The sequence below is a fragment of the Haliotis rubra genome, unplaced genomic scaffold (assembly GCF_003918875.1).
Source record: "Haliotis rubra isolate DU_JTF1 unplaced genomic scaffold, ASM391887v1 Scf123, whole genome shotgun sequence".
NCBI classification, from domain to species: domain Eukaryota; kingdom Metazoa; phylum Mollusca; class Gastropoda; order Lepetellida; family Haliotidae; genus Haliotis; species Haliotis rubra.
Genome location: NW_025765148.1, coordinates 1,410,648 through 1,433,099, shown reverse-complemented (window position 1 = coordinate 1,433,099; position 22,452 = coordinate 1,410,648). Strand labels below are relative to the sequence as shown.

The 22,452-nt window shown below is 41.3% G+C and overlaps 1 protein-coding gene across 1 annotated transcript in view; it reads right to left on the bottom strand.

The window, feature by feature from the left end:
* Window positions 1-2,335: 2,335 nt before the first annotated feature.
* The window catches only part of LOC124266076, a 29,451-nt gene continuing 9,334 nt past the window's right edge, over window positions 2,336-22,452 (bottom strand). The window contains 11 exon segments of the mRNA XM_046700893.1: window positions 2,336-2,606; window positions 3,227-3,464; window positions 6,939-7,070; window positions 10,178-10,289; window positions 10,291-10,321; window positions 11,507-11,663; window positions 13,459-13,473; window positions 17,447-17,595; window positions 20,091-20,236; window positions 20,406-20,509; window positions 20,851-21,061. Coding sequence (XP_046556849.1) covers window positions 2,471-2,606; window positions 3,227-3,464; window positions 6,939-7,070; window positions 10,178-10,289; window positions 10,291-10,321; window positions 11,507-11,663; window positions 13,459-13,473; window positions 17,447-17,595; window positions 20,091-20,236; window positions 20,406-20,509; window positions 20,851-21,061 — 1,431 coding nt within the window. The 3' untranslated portion in view covers window positions 2,336-2,470.

Genomic DNA, 22,452 nt, shown 5'->3' with positions numbered 1-22,452 from the left:
CTGTATACACACTATACATGGGTATACTGGCTGTATACACACTATACATGGGTATACTGGCTGTATACACACTATACATGGGTATACTGGCTGTATACACACTATACATGGGTATACTGGCTGTATACACACTATACATGGGTATACTGGCTGTATACACACTATACATGGGTATACTGGCTGTATACACACTATACATGGATATACTAGATGTATACACACTATACATGGGTATACTGGCTGTATACACACTATACATGGGTATACTGGCTGTATACACACTATACATGGATATACTAGATGTATACACACTATACATGGGTATACTCGCTGTATACACACTATACATGGGTATACTGGCTGTATACACACTATACATGGATATACTAGATGTATACACACTATACATGGATATACTAGATGTATACACACTATACATGGGTATACTGGCTGTATACACACTATACATGGGTATACTGGCTGTATACACATTGTACATGTAATGGTTAAATATACACAATGTACTGTACATGAACAGATACACAATATTGAATATGTACAAATATACTAGAATGAAAGAGATTAAACACACACACAAACAGGCAGACACACAGGCTGATATACAGACAAAGTACAAGCTCAGTCTTCAGAAAGAGATTAAACACGCACACAAGCAGGCAGACACACAGGTTAATATACAGACGAAGTACAAGTTCAGTCTTCAGAAAGAGATTAAACACACACACAAGCAGGCAGACACACAGACAGGCTGATATACAGACAAAGTACAAGCTCAGTCTTCATCTACAATAAGGACAACTTCCGTAGTAGAGAGTCCGTCAAGTGCCACGATCAGCACATGTCCAGAAGGTCTACCAACAGAACTTGTAGTGGGCCTTCATAATTCACGTACATCGTGACTGTCTACTGGAGAATGATTGTCTCACAACAACATACTACTAAGCAAATTCAGGACAAATTTGTTGACCACTTTATCATGGGACTGTTGGCTTCCCACAAAGGAGAAACAATCCATTTCTGTGAGCTTTGATGTTAGTCACAGATGTGTTTCACAGAAATTATCTTCCAATGTAACAGAATGCTCAACTCCTTATAAGGCAACCAGGGTCACGTGATTATTTTCCATCAAAGGAGGTAGGTGATCTTCTACCCCTGCTGATGTCGTCCACAGGTGCATCTGTCAGGTCCTCATCTATTTTTGTTCATATCACACAGCAAGACATCACAAGCGTCTCTCATTGCCAGAATAGTTATTGAGATGGTACAGATCTGTCAATCACTGGAAGAGTTATAAAATCTTGTCCATCTTAATTCATCTTCTCATGTATCCACCATGGAACACACAACTGATGTTTCTCCGAAAAGTTACCTGTTTTTCCAAACAGTTTACAAATTTTCACCGGTCATAAAATGATGACAAAAACATGTGTACCATTGACACACATCGCATCCAACATAAGAAAGAGCTTCTGAAAATCACTTCCTAAAGTGGCATATAGAAGCTGGCATGGTGAAGAGGAACACTTGTTATGGAGAGACAACTTCTTTATTGCAGCGGATGCGACGTTATTGGCATCATTTGCTTGATAACGGTGCTAGGATCTACACCGAAACATCACATCCACTGCAGTAAAGAAGTTGTCTATCCATAAAAAGTGTTCCTCTTCTGAAAATCGTTTTTTCCCCTTTTTTAATAAATAAACATTTGACTTGCAGGACAATATATTACACAAGGTTTGACGATGACACAAGATGACCTACACTGCCAACACTACCACAGAGTCCTATAACATTTTGAAGAACATTCAAATTCTGTCATGTTCAAATATATTTCTATCTACTGATAAAGACAACTCACAAAAAAAACAATGTTAACCAAAAGATCAAAAACATCTGGCTGACTTCGAGATACCTGAGAAACAGTGTGTAACATCACACAGAGGAACTCAACTTAGGGAAGAGAATGTCTTGGAATCTTTCATCTTTCATCGGCCAGTCTCAGGGAAACACTACCAGGAACTACTTGGCACTAAATCAGCTGTGTGGTCCAGCTGCTCGGAATGACATTCACAATACTCACTGCCTATTACATGATGGCTGATGCAAGTTTCAGAACAGGCCATCTAAAGTAGGCAAACTCTCGGTAGATTTGGGTACCCTGTACTGGGGTGGTCAACTCTAAATAAAGTAAATAAGGAGGCACCCAGGCACCCATGGTGGTAGATAAAGAAGTACCCTGGTACAAAGGGCATGCAAAGGTATTCTTCATACATTTCTCTTCTAATTCAAACTTGAATTATCACAGATTCATGACTACAGGTAAAAATATATTTCAATCATCACATTCAATTTTAAACATAAACATGGTGTACCAAAAAATAAGGTTGTGTTGGGTTGCACTGACATGGTTGCTATGGTTACGAACTGGAACTAGTCCAAAAAGTCATGACTATTCTGCTGTCAACTGTCGGATCTCTTCGGCCAGGACGGAGGTTACATGCATTGCCTTGTCCACCTCGCTCCCGCCAATCTGCTGCAGCGTCACGGATGCCGCTTCTCTCACGTGGGATATGACGTCGTTCCTCCTGGAGGTGAGGACAGCAGTTTTAAACATTACACTAATGAAGCCATGTTTATCTCACAATTCTGAGAACATACAAGAAGAGAGTGATGTTGAAAATGACTCTTGTAATGTATGTGCGGAAAAAGTAACACTGGAAATGACAGACATTGGTTATCAAATACACTGACTGACTGACTGGTTTTACGCCGCTTTTAGCAATATTCCAGCAACATCACGGGGGGGGGGGAAGACACCAGAAATGAGCTTCACACATTGTACCCATGTGGGGAATTGAACCCGGGTATTCAGCGTGACGAGCCAACGCTTTAACCACTAGGCTACCCCACCGCCCCTATCAAATACACAATAACATAATCTGAAAACACATCATGTTTATCTCCTAAAATAAGTAATTCTCTTGCCATTATCTCACACCTCTCCTGTAATCCCGGCTAATAATCATTCCTGAACACCCCTGCATAATATGGGGGGACTATTCTGCACAAAGCAAACTTGTGGTTAGCACGCGCTGCTTTCCATTGCTGATGTGTTATTATTGTAACAAATCATAAGTGAGCTTTCTCCACTTTTGAACTATTCTCCCACAATCCATGTTGTCTTTGTTGTTATCTACCAACTCACCACATGTGCAGCAATTTCTTGACGGCGGACTGCGCCTGTAGGTGTCCGAGAGCAAGGCACCCTGCTTCCCTCACCAGCCGGTCTTTGTCATTGAGGATCTTCAGCAAGTGCTTCACGGTTTGACTGTCATTGGCCTCTGTCCGGGCCAGCGACACGGCAGCAACAGCTCGCACATTGGCGTCAGTGTCCGTCAACAAATCTCTCAGAGCATCGATGACGGCGAGACTTCGGAATCGGCCTGGAAACATGCAGGGATGAGAATGGGCATGAGTGAAAAAAAAGGAAAATGAGCCGGAGGTCTTGGGGGCCGCAGGTTTAGACAATTCACAACAATAACCCCAGCCCAATCAAATCCGCGGAAAATTCTCATCCCTGAATATGTCATGGCAGTATTATTTGTCTTCTCCGATTCAAGAATGGTTTGAAGACAAACCAATTTATGTACCAAAACAATCATTCCCACCAACATTCAAAACAAACTTACGAGCACTCAAACTTGTGACCAGTTGACCTTCAAAATCCAGTATAAGCTGGACAGAGACTTGAAAATTGAAAGCATATGTTCTCTTACCATTGTAAAACTTACTGTACATACTGCCCAAATAAAAATTACACTGTTCACAAGTATTTCAATGTGTGAAGGACCTTGCCCTTTGACCTATCTGTCTTTGACAATGCAGTTTCTGGAAACCATGACCTTGATTGATTACTTTTTGACAGGTCATTTTAGAAGTGAATGACCTTCAAATAGACCATGACTTTAGACACAACTATGGCATGTGACAGTTAGAACTAGTAACTTGTTTCCGATCACAAGAAGTCTGAAAATGCTTTGAGTCTTCATTTATTAACCAGAAACGATAGTGGTAATCACCTTCATAAGATAAGTGACACAATTAAGATGAATACATAGATTCAAGTCCTAACTACTCAAGTATACACAATGTATTATGAAAATCAACAACTGCAGCAGTAGAGCTTCAGTTTGAGCAACAACCACAAGCAGTTCACCCACTTCAAATGGCTTAATATGTCCATGATCTAGATTCTCATATACATCCCATATTCCTCTGAGTTACAGCCCTCATGGGTGCAATATGTGATGCCGATTTCTGGTGTCCCCCGCGGTGATATTGCTGGAATATTGCTAAAAGCGGCATAAAACCACACTCACTCACTCACTCACTCTGATTTACAGTCTGAACAAACTTATGAGATTCACTGAAGCTTCCACTCTGACCAAAGACTTAGCCAGATTCTCGATGGCTTCCACACTCACCACGAACTAAGCTAGATTCCTAGTGGATTCATCTCCAACCAAGGACTTACAGAGAATCAATATATGGCCTGGCTTGCTCAGGACTTGCTACGATTCCCAGTGACTTCATCTCTAACCAAGGACTTACAGAGAATCAATATATGGCCTGGCTTGCTCAGGACTTGCTACGATTCCCAGTGGTTTCATCTCTAACCAAGGACTTACAGAGAATCAATATATGGCCTGGCTTGCTCAGGACTTGCTACGATTCCCAGTGGTTTCATCTCTAACCAAGGACTTACAGAGAATCAATATATGGCCTGGCTTGCTCAGGACTTGCTCTACGATTCCCAGTGGTTTCATCTCTAACCAAGGACTTACAGAGAATCAATATATGGCCTGGCTTGCTCAGGACTTGCTACGATTCCCAGTGGTTTCATCTCTAACCAAGGACTTACAGAGAATCAATATATGGCCTGGCTTGCTCAGGACTTGCTACGATTCCCAGTGGTTTCATCTCTAACCAAGGACTTACAGAGAATCAATATATGGCCTGGCTTGCTCAGGACTTGCCACGATTCCCAGTGACTTCATCTCTAACCAAGGACTTACAGAGAATCAATATATGGCCTGGCTTGCTCAGGACTTGCCACGATTCCCAGTGACTTCATCTCTAACCAAGGACTTACAGAGAATCAATATATGGCCTGGCTTGCTCAGGACTTGCCACGATTCCCAGTGGCTTCATCTCTAACCAAGGACTTACAGAGAATCAATATATGGCCTGGCTTGCTCAGGACTTGCCACGATTCCCAGTGACTTCATCTCTAACCAAGGACTTACAGAGAATCAATATATGGCCTCGCTTGCTCAGGACTTGCCCCGATTCCCAGTGGCTTCATCTCTAACCAAGGACTTACAGAGAATCAATATATGGCCTTGCTCAGGACTTGCCACGATTCCTTGGCTTCATCTCTAACCAAGGACTTACAGAGAATCAATATATGGCCTGGCTTGCTCAGGACTTGCCACGATTCCCAGTGACTTCATCTCTAACCAAGGACTTACAGAGAATCAATATATGGCCTGGCTTGCTCAGGACTTGCCACGATTCCCAGTGACTTCATCTCTAACCAAGGACTTACAGAGAATCAATATATGGCCTGGCTTGCTCAGGACTTGCCACGATTCCCAGTGACTTCATCTCTAACCAAGGACTTACAGAGAATCAATATATGGCCTGGCTTGCTCAGGACTTGCCACGATTCCCAGTGACTTCATCTCTAACCAAGGACTTACAGAGAATCAATATATGGCCTGGCTTGCTCAGGACTTGCCACGATTCCCAGTGACTTCATCTCTAACCAAGGACTTACAGAGAATCAATATATGGCCTGGCTTGCTCAGGACTTGCCACGATTCCCAGTGACTTCATCTCTAACCAAGGACTTACAGAGAATCAATATATGGCCTGGCTTGCTCAGGACTTGCCACGATTCCCAGTGACTTCATCTCTAACCAAGGACTTACAGAGAATCAATATATGGCCTGGCTTGCTCAGGACTTGCCACGATTCCCAGTGACTTCATCTCTAACCAAGGACTTACAGAGAATCAATATATGGCCTGGCTTGCTCAGGACTTGCCACGATTCCCAGTGACTTCATCTCTAACCAAGGACTTACAGAGAATCAATATATGGCCTGGCTTGCTCAGGACTTGCCACGATTCCCAGTGACTTCATCTCTAACCAAGGACTTACATAGAATCAATATATGGCCTGGCTTGCTCAGGACTTGCCACGATTCCCAGTGACTTCATCTCTAACCAAGGACTTACAGAGAATCAATATATGGCCTGGCTTGCTCAGGACTTGCCACGATTCCCAGTGACTTCATCTCTAACCAAGGACTTACAGAGAATCAATATATGGCCTGGCTTGCTCAGGACTTGCCACGATTCCCAGTGGCTTCATCTCTAACCAAGGACTTACAGAGAATCAATATATGGCCTGGCTTGCTCAGGACTTGCCACGATTCCCAGCGGCTTCATCTCTAACCAAGGACTTACAGAGAATCAATATATGGCCTGGCTTGCTCAGGACTTGCCACGATTCCCAGTGACTTCATCTCTAACCAAGGACTTACAGAGAATCAATATATGGCCTGGCTTGCTCAGGACTTACCACGATTCCCAGCGGTTTCATCTCCAAATAATGACTTACAGAGATTCAATATATGGCCTGGCTTGCTCAGGACTTGTCACGATTCCCAGTGACTTCATCTCTAACCAAGGACTTACAGAGAATCAATATATGGCCTCGCTTGCTCAGGACTTACCACGATTCCCAGTGACTTCATCTCTAACCAAGGACCTTTCCAGATTCCCTATCACTTCCACTCTAGGAAGGTTTGACCTGTATTCCCTACGACATCCCCTCTAACAATTGACTCACCCAGATTCTCAATGGCTTCCACTCTGACAGAGGAGTCCATGTCAAACACTTCCTTCATGGCGTAGCTCTCCCTCGCCTGTTCCTCCACCCGCTTCCACAGGGGAAACTCCTCCCCATCCACAGTGCAGAACTCTGTCGACATATACAGGGGAACATTCTGTCAACACCAAAGTTACAGTCTAAAGATGCTACAATAACCATTCATCAAGCTAAATCTCCCAATCAGGAAAAAAAAATTCTGAATTCCAATTAGACATTAAAGGACAGAAGACCAGTTTAACATTCACTAAAGCAAATTATGTATGTTTCATGAAATAAATTGTAAATATGTGCATGTGAGTTTGATCTTGAAGGTTCATACCACATGTTCTCATTGTAAATATGTGCATGTGAGTTTGATCTTGAAGGTTCATACCACATGTCCTCATTGTAAATATGTGCATGTGAGTTTGATCTTGAAGGTTCATACCACATCCTCATTGTAAATATGTGCATGTGAGTTTGATCTTGAAGGTTCATACCACATGTTCTCATTGTAAATATGTGCATGTGAGATTGATCTTGAAGGTTCATACCACATGTCCTCATTGTAAATATGTGCATGTGAGATTGATCTTGAAGGTTCATACCACGTCCTCATTGTAAATATGTGCATGTGAGTTCGATCTTGAAGGTTCATACCACATGTCCTCATTGTAAATATGTGCATGTGAGTTCGATCTTGAAGGTTCATACCACAAGTCCTCAGTGTGAAGCTTCATGAAAGTACAGATTTCTGATTACTCTGGACTACTGTCTGAACCTCATTATAACCTTGGACTCCGACATGACTCCACGGTGTAAGTGTGATGTCATCTGAAGTCCAAGACGTTTCACTGTAGAGCTCTCACAAGTTCAAAATTTGGGACTCGAGTACTCGAGGCGTCAGACCCGACTCAGACCCGAGTAACCGACAATTTTGATGTTTATCTAAAACCAACATGTATATGTGAATCTAAACGTTCTTGAATAGAGCAATTGATATTCAATGTCAATAGAAGTATATATTAACTTTTTATTATTGCAAACAGAATGTGAAGGCAGCGTAAGTGTCACTGTGTCACAGTTCTACGCGATCAATAATGCGATTAATATTCATGAGCTGGGCCTGTGATATCTTATTACGCCTGTAAATGCTGTAATATGATTGGATGTGTCCGGGAAAAGAAACCAATCAATGTACTTCTCTTTTCTTTGGTTTTAAGTTTGACTACGCTTTCAAGATTATCTAAGATTAATATGTCATTGCAGTTATGACATATTAGCAACTTTTTAAACATTAACCTAGACGACAAGTCACATAATCAGTTAACCTTAATTATGGTTACCTCGTAGGGATGGGAATAACTCGAAAATCACTTGCCCTGATATTTTTTCCACTATATTGGCCATTTTCTTGTTGATTTTTTAAATAAACAACATTATTAACATTGGAAAGTCAACTGGACACCGGTACAGTGTGATGTACAAATTTGCTTGCACGACAGAAAAAAAACACTGGACTCGGACATCGGGCAATGGGTTATTTCCATCCCTGCTAAAGTATGCACGAGTGCTTGGATATGTGTGCTATATAAATATCCAATAATAATGATAATGGTTAAATTGCGGCAAAAAGCGAGCACAAGCAGGAAGACATTAGACAAGCATTCATTGATTGGTGCTGCACTGGATGTCTTGTAAACATCGATCGACTATGGAACTTAAAGAATAAAATATGTAAAACACGACTGATGTTTATTTGTGTCTCCTTATGATGAAAACGTTTTGGTTTCAAACTAAAGCATTTATTGAGTAACACTACACTGAACTTCTCCTTCTGAAACTCGGCTGAAATGGTATTTATTGTGATTAAAACTTCAACTATTTCAGGATTTAGGTCTCCAAGTGTGAATGTTATTTTTGAATGCGTATGTATGTGTTGATTGTTGAATATGTAACACTGAAATACGCTGGATAAGAACGGCTGAATATCTTTGTAGAAAACAAGTTGAACAACAAGAGTGAAGACTAATTGTATCAAATTATTTGTATAATAAAATTAATGCAAGAAGGCAAGAACACAAGGCGAAGTTTCAAAGAACATAGCTTATTATTGAAACACGATTTCTTTCATTTTTGCTTTTAGAAATTGTCGTTAAAAGTGACATAACTTTATCTTGAAACAACAAGTCAATAACACAACTTCTTGAAATTAAAATATGAATATGAGGTTTTTTTGCCACTAAATCAAGATCAAAATGCGTCCAGTCATTGCATTTTTTCTCACGATCATCCATCGTTGTGAGACGTTTAGAGTTATCTCCCCTGCGAGTCCTCGAGACCATTGAATTGGACTCGAGTCCTGCTTTACCCGACTCGGCCCCGAATACTCGAGTACTCGTGAGATCCCTATTTCACTGACATTACAAAATTCATGACACTTCACGCAAACATGACTTCTGTTTTGGCTACATTCACACATCAATAGTCTCACATGACAGAATGAATGATAGGAGTTTCCTAAAACTAATAAAAAATATTTACGTTTTCACAATTAGTAACATTTGATCAATAAAATAGGAAAATGTAAGCTTCATGCAGGTATACATGAAACATACATGAAACTACCATTTCAAAACCTGATTGAAGGCTTATAGAATCAAATGTCATAGTAATTCAAACAGACCAGATATGTTGTTCACAATTCTGTCACTAATGACGTGAAGCATTTATACTATAATAATACTTGGTGTTACTTGGAAGACTTCTTTGAGTGGCATTTTAGAAGTTGGGAAGTACAATATAGAACAAACTTTATGGATAACAACTTCTTTTTATTCGTGAGTGCGACGTTTCGATAAAGATTCTTGTACTGTTGTCAAGCATAAACTCTGCTGTATAAACATCTCATTATTATTTGTACATCATTGGCTTCCAAGCCTGTCCTTTGTCTACTCTCTGGCTTCATCAGCTTTCTGCCTAGCCAATTATGTTAATTATGTTGTTTTCTTTGTTACATTGTTACATCCAGTACATATATACTTCCCCCTTCTTCATGTTCCATTATGCTTGACAACGGTAAAAGAATCTGCATCGAAACGTCGCACTCACGAATAAAAAGAAGTTGTTATCCATAAAGTTTGTTCTATATTGTTACTTGGAAGCTGGCTCAGTCCTATGTCCTGTATAGGTCGACATCTACAATACGACTTCCCTACCTATGAAGGAGGTTTTGCTGAGCATGCCGTCGTCATCAACCTCCATCTCCCGCCTCAGGATGCTGACCAACCACGTCTGGTCGTTGGAGCTGAATGTCTGTTCCAGGGGGGTGCTTGTACAGCGACATGAAGTTATCCACAAATCTGGCAGAATATGTAAACATTCAATAGTTATAGTTTCTTGTTTTGAACATTGAACTAGAATTGGTCTTCAGTAACCCATGCTTGTCATAATAGGCAACTAACAGGATCGGGTGGTCAGGCTCGCTTGGTTGACAGATGTCATCTTATCCCAATTGCGTAGATCCATTCTTGTGCTTTTGATCACTGGATTGTCTCGTTCAGACTCGATTATTTACAAACCGCTGCCATATAGCTGGAATATTGCTGAGTGCGGCGTTAAACAACAACCAACAACATTGAACTCTCTATATGATGATAGCCTGTTGATAAACAAACCTTGACCGGACAATCCAGTGATCAATACTAGCCTGATAAAGCAGTTGATCAGGTGATGCTAACTGGAGCAGGAGCTGATATGGAAAATATGCAGTGTATGAAATAAGCCAAAACACCTGCCAGACATCAGGGCTGGTACCTTCAAAATGGTAACATTACGAAATGGATTTAACCAGACGAGATACCGAGATATTGTGAATTTACTCAGATGTATGGAACATCTGTAAATTTAGACCGTCCGTCAGAAATCTAGCCCGTCTGACTCTCAGGCGGTCGGATGGGCCTTATTTCATACACTGAAATATGGTAAGTTTTATTAAGTCGCTGAAACAATGAAGAAGGGTTTATAATGGTACTAATAACATCTGTCTGGCTACTGAATACAGGTGAGTGAGTGAGTGAGGGAGTGAAGGAGGGAAGGAGGGAAGGAGAAAGATACCTTATTTCCTTCAGTCTGGCCAGCTTATATAGTCAAATGTGCATTTTGAGAACATATTAAGAGCATGGTAAAAACCTGGTAAAAAAGTTCTAAATTTTCAGTGTCACCAAAACCATAACTTACATGATGAATGCCACTCACAACTAACTAAACAAACACTGAACATTACAATTTGAAAAGAAATGAATTAGTAATGGCCATAAAAAAAATTCCCAGCATTGTTGCTGTGGCATATCCACATAATCCGAGTTGGGTTTTACACCGCTTGAAGCAATATTCCAGCAATATCACGGCGGGCTTTACACATTGTACCTATGTGGGGAATCGAACCTGGGCCTTCAGTGTGACAAACGGAAGCTTGAACCGCTAGGCTGCCCCACCACCCCCACCACCCCCAGACAACTTGTGATGCTGCTGCCAGGTGAACCTACTTGTTCCAGACGACGGAGTCTCCCATGTAGAACTTCTTCCAGTATTCCTCAGGCATCAAGTTCAATACCTCGTCGGAGCTTTTGACACGCTCATTCTTTGCTTTCTTCCGGTTAAGATTCTGGCGAGTCTGTTGTCGCTGCAACTTTGGTCGACCTTCTGTAAGACAGAGAAATTTCATCGTCTTGAGTCTTGTTTCACATGTGTTTGTTAGATGAAGATAAGTGAGTTTGTGTGTGAACTAGGTTGGTGGTGACAAACCAGGAAACATTAACAGAATGTGGGATTCAAACCCAGGAAAGACTGAAGGAATGCAACCCACTTTAGGGAAGAAGAGGGTTAAAAACAACTGAGAATTTAGACATGGAAATTGCTGGAATACAGCTTAAGTAGAAAGACTACTGAAATGTAGAAATTGGAATTGTCTGGCTTCAGACGGATCAGTTTACTGGAAACACTTAACACAACGACAGTAGTGCTCACATATGTAATGATACATGACACAAGTTACAATGTTCTAGAAGTTTAACAAGCATGCACATCAAAATATTGAATTCGCGACTTTCTGTTGTTTAGAGGATAAACCTCATAAACACAAAATCTCAGGGACCGGTCATTTCTCATTACACAGGTGTTGTAGCGGGAAACCAAGTGAAGGTCACCGGAAAATATGGGGAAATATTACTATTTGGGAGGGTCATGAAGACATGTACATCCTCTAACAGAATCTAGAATTCATTTGCATTTGTCTTTAATGGGAGGGTCATAAAGAAATGTGCAAGGACATAGGGGAGGTCATCCAAAAATATTCCTTGCATCAAGGGAAGGTCACTTCCTTTATTGTTTGATTACATGAGAAACACACCCAACCACCCTACTCCCCATCCTGATAATGACTGGTCCCTAAAATATGTCTGCAAGCACACTGTAAAACAACACAGCCACCTCACCAACAGGTATTTTGGCAACAATTCATTTGATGCTGATCATGGTCAAATACTAAATATTTTTCTTTCATCTCCAGTATTCCCAACGCTATCCATACCATCAGGGGCAATGTAGGGGAGAAAAACATCATTAGTATATCCACTAGAAAACAAGAAACATTTAATATTAATTTCTACCACGAATTAAGAGCACATAACACACACTAAACATGTTAAGAGTTTTAAACTCCAGGAAACATGTTAATATGAAAATAATAAGTAAGAATAAGAAATACTAATTTCAACTCTTATGAGAAAGCTGGTTGGACAACAAAATCTGTTATTTCCGACACTAGCATGGCACTTGTAATGGACGCAACAGACCATATTCGCTGAAGGGCCAAGGTGATTTCTGCTCAGACACATATTTCTTGAATATATACTACAAACAAAAAGTATGGGAACATGCAATAGGCTGTTGTGTTTGGGCGTTTGAATCAAACATGGTACTGGTGTGTTTTGACAATGTTTCATTTCACTCGAACTCAACGAATACTGAATCAGTTGCTTCACTGCATGTTCCAACATGTCGTTTAAAGTGCCTATTAAGCACACAAAAAGTTGCATTTACCTTAGAGTATAAATGACCTCACGATGTTTAAGTTTATATATGACTATCAAATTTTAGAGTGTTCCCATACTTTTTTGCTTGTAGTATATACATACGACTTAGCTGTGGAGCTGCTATTTTAAAGCAATGAACCAGCCTGGCTCCTGGGAGAAGCCAGCAGGTGTTCGAACAACTGAGCTCAGGTTAAATCAACTGTTCCTCATCTGACAATGTGTACAGCAACCTGTGCTGTAGTCTTGTATCTGGCTCTCTAGAATGTTCCTACACTTGGGCTTCAGACTTACAGTTGAGGTTTATATCGTCTAAGATATCAACAGTGCACTCTCACCCAACACAGGTTATTGTCACGCTAAATGTTAGCATTAAACCACGAAACAATCAACTCACAACGTCTTACGTTTTGTCTTCTTTTCTGAAACCAAAGGCAACATAAGCAAACAATCCACCAAAGGAGGTGAGATCTGAGTGAATGAACCCCACACACCAGGGATTTACATGGAGTCCTGTATTTGATGGTCCCTGGGACTAAGGCTGACATACTCATAATTTTCAGGGGTCCTGGACAACAAAATGGGGGTCCCAGACACTTAAATATTATTATTAATACTGATATTGTTTTGTGTATCATGATCATCACATTGTTACAGTAATTAAATTGCAAATATTACCATAACCCAGCTAGAAACAAACTCAGTGATAACTTATTGTCACTTGATTGGAATTTTTACAAAAAGTGTTTGGACTTTTTCTGTGTCCCTGTGGACGTGCTAATATATTTTGTTGCATCCGTTGTCAATTTTTATGCGTATAGGATGCAGGAATTCGCATCCTGTAAATCCCTACGACACACACTATGGGACTACCCCATCATGTGCACTATAGTAGTGTAAAACAATGGTATGTTATAAACCAGACCTACCACAAATGTATAGACACACTCCAGACAAACTCCAGAGTGACCAATGACCTTCCTATAATGGGAGTAAGCTGGGTGTAACGCTGCTTGGACAGTATTTCAGTTATATCATATCTGGTCATCTTGAAATGGGAGCCCTTGCCGCCAAGTCATGAAGTTGCCATGGAAACATGATTCCTTTGTTTGTATATGGCTATAGTCAGCAAAAACCCTGCTCTAAATACAGCTGCATGTAAATAATTAACTCCATAATGGACAAACCAGACTGATGTTATCAGTAATGGCTCATCCGATGGCATGCATTGAAACAGGTCACCCAGTCTCAGACCCATTACATCTTGCCGCAAGCATAGGATACTGATGTGTTATTCCACGCCAGCATCTACACCCGGGAAGATACAGCCTCTTGAAAACATGTATAACTTCCCAGGATGTGAATAAATTTGATATTTACTGATCCCTTAGCTGAAATATCATTCTTGATGTCACAATCTGTGTAACAACACTGCATCATGCTGCACTACACGTAGTTACCTTCACATTACATCCCAAAAACTGACGGACAAACAATATATCATCCAGCATGCAAACAAAAACACACACATGCAGAAACACAGTCGCCATTACTAAAACAGTCACAAACACTGCCACACTGTCGCCAGTACTGCAACACAATCACCAACACTGCCACACTGTCGCCAGTACTGCAACAAAATCACCGACACTGTCACCATTACTGCAACACAATCACCAACACTGTCACACTGTCGCCATTACTGCAACAGTCACCAACACTGCCACACTGTCGCAATTACTGCAACACAGTCACCAACACTGCCACACTGTCGCCATTACTGCAACAGTCACCAACACTGCCACACTGTCGCCATTACTGCAACAGTCACCAACACTGCCACACTGTCGCCATTACTGCAACACAATCACCAACACTGCCACACTGTCGCCAGTACTGCAACAAAATCACCGACACTGTCACCATTACTGCAACACAATCACCAACACTGTCACACTGTCGCCATTACTGCAACAGTCACCAACACTGCCACACTGTCGCAATTACTGCAACACAGTCACCAACACTGCCACACTGTCGCCATTACTGCAACAGTCACCAACACTGCCACACTGTCGCCATTACTGCAACAGTCACCAACACTGCCAAACTGTCACCATTACTGCAACACAATCACCAACACTGCCACACTGTCGCCAGTACTGCAACACAATAGTTTTGGACTAAACATTAAAGTCACACACTGGAATGAACTGGTTCAATATTACAATTGTGCATTACACACATGCAATCCAAAGATGGGAACATGTGCAAAAACTCTGTGCTGATGGTTTCACAAGCCTTTCAGATCACCTCAAAACATCGCCTATCAACATGAACACCACACACAAGGTGAAGGTCATACCGACAGATGGCTTGACATAGGGGTTGAGTCTGACAATGTGCTGCACATTAGCTGCAACCAATAATATCATCTCCATGACAACTAGTAACAGTGAGAGAGGGAATTGTGGTCGATGTCTACAGAAACCCTAAAAGGTGGACTTTGTCCAGGTCTAGACTTTGTATTGCCCTGTATGGAACAAAGACCAATGACATCCTAATATATGCAACGACTGCCAGTCTGCTGGGTACAGTTCCTCAATATATTTGACACAATTTTACGCAATCTACCAACCACTTTTCAGTTAGTCTAGCCAAAGTATAAGGGAAAAGCAGACACACAGTAAAAGCTAGTTGTTTATATTAAACTTACAACAGTAATAGTTTGAATGTGAGAGTGAATGAGTTTTACTTTTTTAGAAAATGTCAGAATGTGTGTCAATAAGCTTTTATACTGTACAAATGAGAGTCACCCTTTCCCTGGAGGTTATCCTCAGTCTTGTAGGAGGGACTTTCTGACAATAAAAACATTGAAATTAAAAAATAATTATTTGCAAATCATTGGTCGATGATGTTTGCAAAGTAATGGTAGATAGCATTAGCACACCACAGACAGATAGTCAAAAGTGTGAGCTTCCTATTGGTCAGCGTTGTAAACTACCCATTGGTCAATGGTGATAGCAAACCAAAGCTAGGTGGTCTGGACATACCGTTGATCAAAGGTGTGCTCTTACCATTGGACAGAGTTGTCAACTAATTATTGGTCAGAACAAACCAAAGCTAGGTGGTCTGGACATACCGTTGATCAAAGGTGTGGTCTTACCATTGGTCAGAGTTGTCAACTAATTATTGGTCAGAACAAACCAAAGCTAGGTGGTCTGGACATACCGTTGATCAAAGGTTTGGTCTTACCATTGGTCAGAGTTGTCAACTAATTATTGGTCAGAACAAACCAAAGATAGATGGTCTGGACATACCGTTGATCAAAGGTGTGGTCTTACCATTGGTCAGAGTTGTCAACTAATTATTGGTCAGAACAAACCAAAGCTAGGTGGTCTGGATATACCGTTGATCAAAGGTGTGGTCTTACCATTGGTCAGAGTTGTCAACTAATTATTGGTCAGAACAAACCAAAGCTAGGTGGTCTGGACATACCGTTGATCAAAGGTGTGGTCTTACCATTGGTCAGAGTTGTCAACTAATTATTGGTCAGAACAAACCAAAGCTAGGTGGTCTGGACATACCGTTGATTAAAGGTGTGGTCTTACCATTGGTCAGAGTTGTCAACTAATTATTGGTCAGAACAAACCAAAGCTAGGTGGTCTGGACATACTGTTGATCAAAGGTGTGGTCTTACCCTTGGTCAGAGTTGTCAACTAATTATTGGTCAGAAGAAACCAAAGATAGATGGTCTGGACATACCGTTGATCAAAGGTGTGGTCTTACCATTGGTCAGTGTTGTCAACTAATTATTGGTCAGAACAAACCAAAGATAGATGGTCTGGACATACCGTTGATGTGTAGGCTTACCCTTGGTCAGTGTTGTGAACAAATTGGTCAGAACAAACCAAAAATAAATGCATTGGCAAAGACATCCAACTCAAGCTATGAAGCTTGCTACTCTAAACTGATGACTAATATATCATGAACATAAACCTCCTGGCGTCTTCAAGAAATATTCGATAAGTGAATTGAGTTCTCTTAGAAATATACATGTGTTCTCAGGCTCTGACAGCTTCCAAACAGTTCGCAGTAGTAACTTTAATACTATTTTCAAATTTCCAACGTCCAGTGTAACCATGTTAACTCATTTTAGCGTAAAAGCTATATCATGTGATATAACAAAGTAACCTTATTTATCTGAAGACTAAAGGATTTTCAATTCACTGATCAAGCACTAAGTGAACTGAAAGCTGCAACATTCTTTGTTTTCTAATAACTTGTATGGTCATTCTTTTTAATGTATCAAATTTCTCAGATTTTGAAAACATGTTTATCTAGCTTGTGAAGGAATGTTTATTCACTGATTATCTTTCTCTAAGACTGCCATACCTTTAGAGACGTCCTTCTTCTCCGTCTCTGTATCCTTGTCCTTCTCCTCCAGCGCCTCCTTCAACATCGGGATCAGTTCCGCCATCTTGGCATCAAACATGCCTTCCTCCCAGATCTCCACCCACTGATAGCCGGCCAACTGGAGCTTCCTGTAATGCATTAGTCACCATTACTGCAACTCAGTCACCGCTACTGTAACACAGTAACCATTATTACAGCAGTCACCATTATTGCAACAAAGTCACCATTATTGCAACAGTCACCATTACTGTAATACAGTCACCATTACTGTAACACAGTCACCATTACTGTAACACAGTCATCATTACTGTAACACAGTCACCATTACTGTAACACAGTCATCATTACTGTAACACAGTCATCATTACTGTAACACAGTCATCATTACTGTAACACAGTCACCATTACTGTAACACAGTCATCATTACTGTAACACAGTCACCATTATTGCAGCAGTCACCATTATTGCATCAAAGTCACCATTATTGCAACACAGTCACCATTACTGTAACACAGTCACGATGACTAACACAGTCACCATTACTGTAACAGTCACCATTACTGTAACACAGTCACCATTACTGTAACACAGTCACCATTATTGTAACACAGTCATCATTACTGTAACACAGTCATCATTACTGTAACACAGTCACCATTACTGTAACACAGTCATCTTTACTGTAACACAGTCACCATTTCTGTCACACAGTCACCATTACTGTAACACAGTCACCATGACTGTAACAGTCATCATTACTGTAACACAGTCATCATTACTGTAACAGTCACCATTACTGTAACATAGTCACCATTATTGTAACACAGTCACCATTACTGTAACAGTCACCATTTCTGTAACACAGTCACCATTACTGTAACACAGTCACCATTTCTGTAACACAGTCATCATTATTGCAACAGTCACAGTTATTGCAACACGACCATCATTACTGTAACACAGTCACCATGACTGTAACACAGTCACCATGACTGTAACACAGTCATCATTACTGTAACACAGTCACCATTACTTTAACACAGTCACCATTTCTGTAACAGTCACCATTACTGTAACACAGTCACCACTACTGTAACACAGTCACCATTCACCATTATTGCAACACAGTCACCATTACTATAACACAGTCAACATTACTGCAACACAGTCACCATTATTGTAACAGTCACCATTATTGCAACACAGTCACAGTTATTGCAACACGGCCATCATTACTGTAACACAGTCACCACTACTGTAACACAGTCACTATTATTGTAACAGTCACCATTATTGCAAGTCACCATGACTGTAACACAGTCATCATTACTGTAACAGTCACCATGACTGTAACACAGTCATCACTACTGTAACACAGTCAACATTACTGTAACACAGTCACCATTATTGTAACAGTCACCATTATTGCAACACAGTCACAGTTATTGCAACACGGCCATCATTACTGTAACACAGTCACCACTATTGTAACACAGTCACTATTATTGTAACAGTCACCATTATTGCAACAGTCACCATTATTGCAACACAGTCAGTTATTGCAGCAGTCACAATTATTGTAACACAGCCCCCATTATTGCAACACAGTCACCATTATTGCAACAGTCACCATTACTATAACAGTGAACATTACTGCAACACAGTCACCATTACTACAACAGTTACCATAACTGCAACACAGTCACCATTACTGCAACAAAGCCACCATTATTGCAACATAGTCACCATTACTGCAACACAGTCACCATTATTGCAACACAGTCACCATTACTGCAACATAGTCACCATTACTGCAACACAGTCACCATTACTGAAACAGTCACCATTACTGCAACAGTCACCATTACTGCAACAGTCACCATTACTGCAACATAGTCACCATTACTGCAACACAGTCACCATTATTGCAACACAGTCACCATTACTGCAACACAGTCACCATTACTGCAACACAGTCACCATTACTGAAACAGTCACCATTACTGCAACAGTCACCATTATTGCAACACAGTCACCATTACTGCAACACAGTCACCATTACTGCAACAGTCACCATTACTGCAACACAGTCACCATTACTGAAACAGTCATTATTACTGCAACAGTCACCATTATTGCAACTAAGTCGCCATTACTGCAACACAGTCCCCATTACTGCAACACAGTATACAACTACAACAGTCCAACAGTAACAAACAATACAACAGTCACCATTACTGCAACATACTTAACATTATTGCAACATGGTTGCCAACATTTCTACACACACAACATTACTGCAACATTAACTTCCTTACTGCAACACAGTTATCATCCATGCATTGTTGTTTAACGCCATAGTCAGCAATATTCCAGCGATGGTCTGAAGCAGACAGTCCAGTGATCAACATCATGAGCATTGATCTACTCAATTGATATACAATGACATGTCAACCAAGTCACCGAGCCTGGCCACCCGGTGCCGTTAATCGTCTTTTGCGACAATCATGGGTTGAAGACCAATTGTAACCCGTATCTTCACGGCTATAACAACCATGCAACACAGTGAGCTAGTCCAAGCCTGTAAATTACACATGACAATACAAGTACATGACAACCTACATGCCGGTGTCCATGTGTGGGTACAGCTCCCTGGGTCGGGTCAGTGTGATGGGGAATATGGCTGTGTTGGAGACGTAGGCCAGCGCCAACTCATCCTGACAGTACTTCGACTTGACACAGTTCTGGCTGAGCAGCTGGATGAACAGCTGAAACAGTAACAGAATATTGACTTACTGGTTTACTTACACTGACACTAAAACCAGGAAAGTGTAAAAAACACACCAGATACATCAACAACTTTACTTTCGGCAGAAAACTATGCAAAATAAAAAAATCATGAAATTGTGTCCAAAGCAAGACTGCTGGTTAGTTTACCTTGGCATCTATGATGGCTTGTCCAATCTTGCTGAGGAAGTCGACACCAGCATTGAGGCCAACGACGTCTACCCACACAGAGATTCCATTGGATTCCAGCACATCTGGATAACCATGTGAAACCATTACCTAAACTGACTAATATTCAAAGTGCAACATCTCAACCAATGAATTCTTAATTAATAGAGAACAAAGTTGAATACTGGGACTTACTGGCCCGGTAGAGACCTTGCAAGTGTACTAGAAAATAAGAACCATTTTTATTAACTGAACAAGTCACACCAATATGTTACTTCCAAATATGACACTGTCCGTGGGTCAAAACGACCTTGACCTTCCAAACTGTATCTACCCTCTCCTGTGGTCAAGTAATACAATGTCTACCCAGAAGGTATATCAGCTGGAAAGACCCATTTTTCTGGTTTTGACCTTGAAAATGTCCTACCTTTGACCTTGGCCATCATCTCCTTGTCAGCATGGCTGTAGCTGATCATGACGTCCTTGGCTGCCTGGCTGTCTTGGGAGGTCACCACAGGTCGGCTTGTGCTGGTGGCTTGCGGGGACCTCCCACTCCTTCCTCTCGCATCCTCTCGTCCGGAGGCTGGGTGGGGGCTGCCAACACTGCTGCCAGTTCCCATCTTCTCAGAGGACTTATACTGGAAAGTACAGGAAGTAGTCAATACAGGCAACGTCAGTACAATCTAAACCTTCCACTCAGCTGCAAGATTGGACAACCTGTTGAGAGAAGGTGCCTCAGGTTCATCATGAGGGAACTTTGACCAATGGAACTATAGATACACATGTTCTTGAACCAGCTAAATGTCAGCTCTCAAAAAGGTTTTGGCTGTATTTCTCTACACCTTTATTTTATATTACCATAACTAGTATACACAATGGTGGAACTGCATCAGGTCCTCCCCACAGGCCTTAATTTGGGAAGTCCCCGATGCAGTTCCACCCATTGTGTATACTACTACTGAAGTAGTATACACAATGGGGCTACGGGACCAGGATCCCGCCAAGGGCTCAATTTAAAAATTGAGCCCTTGGGAAGTCCCTAATCCCGTAGCCCAATTTGATGAAAATCGGTCGAATAGTTTCTGAAATATTGACTTTTAAGTGAGCATGGGGTCGGTCAGGAAAAGGCAAAACTTTTTGTCGTAATTAATTCTTAATTAATCTAATGAAGTCATCGAGAGTGTTCCCAATGCCGTTTTGCTATAGCATAACCATCTGCCGAGATGCATGCACAATTTCACGAAAATCGGTCAAATAGTTTAGGAAATTATCACTTTTTAGTGAGCATGGGGTCGGTCTGGCGAAAGACTAACATTGATCCAACGTATTGTCGTACTTGTTATATATTATCGAGGCGAGAAGTGTTTTTAGCTGAATGAAACGCAGGTCTCAGCAGTCATCACCTCGCAACCTAGTGCACATGAAAGACAGACTTCCCATGCATGTTGTGGCAACTTTTCCTTAAAAAGAAGCTGCAGACAGTGTTGAAGCCTCACAATTACCCAAACATGCCTCAGCGTAGACCATTAAACGACCACAACAGAAGCAGGGCCATTGCATGGCTAGAGGATGGTAAATCCTTAAAAAGCGTTAGTCGTCATCTTCAGGTATCCCCTTCCGTCATTCATAGGCTGAGGGAACGGTTCCAAACCACCGGCCGAGTACAAGACAGAGCTCGATCAGGAAGGCCACGAAAAACGACAAGGGCAGACGATCGATATGTTGTACCCCACGCCCTTAAGAACCGCTTCACAACTGCCAGTGCTCTACGGCTGCAGCTCAAACATGCGACCAACACAAACGTCAGCATCTCAACCATCAGAAACCGTCTCAGAGCTGCGTCGTCCAGCGGTACGTCCTCATCTCCGCCCACATCATAGAGCTACAAGACTTGCCTGGGCCAGAGCACATCTGAGATGGAATCAGCAACAGTGGTCCGGGGTACTCTTCACTGATGAGTCACGATTCTGTCTTGAGCACAACGATGGAAGGATTAGGGTTTTGAGGCGGCGTGGAGAATGTTACCATG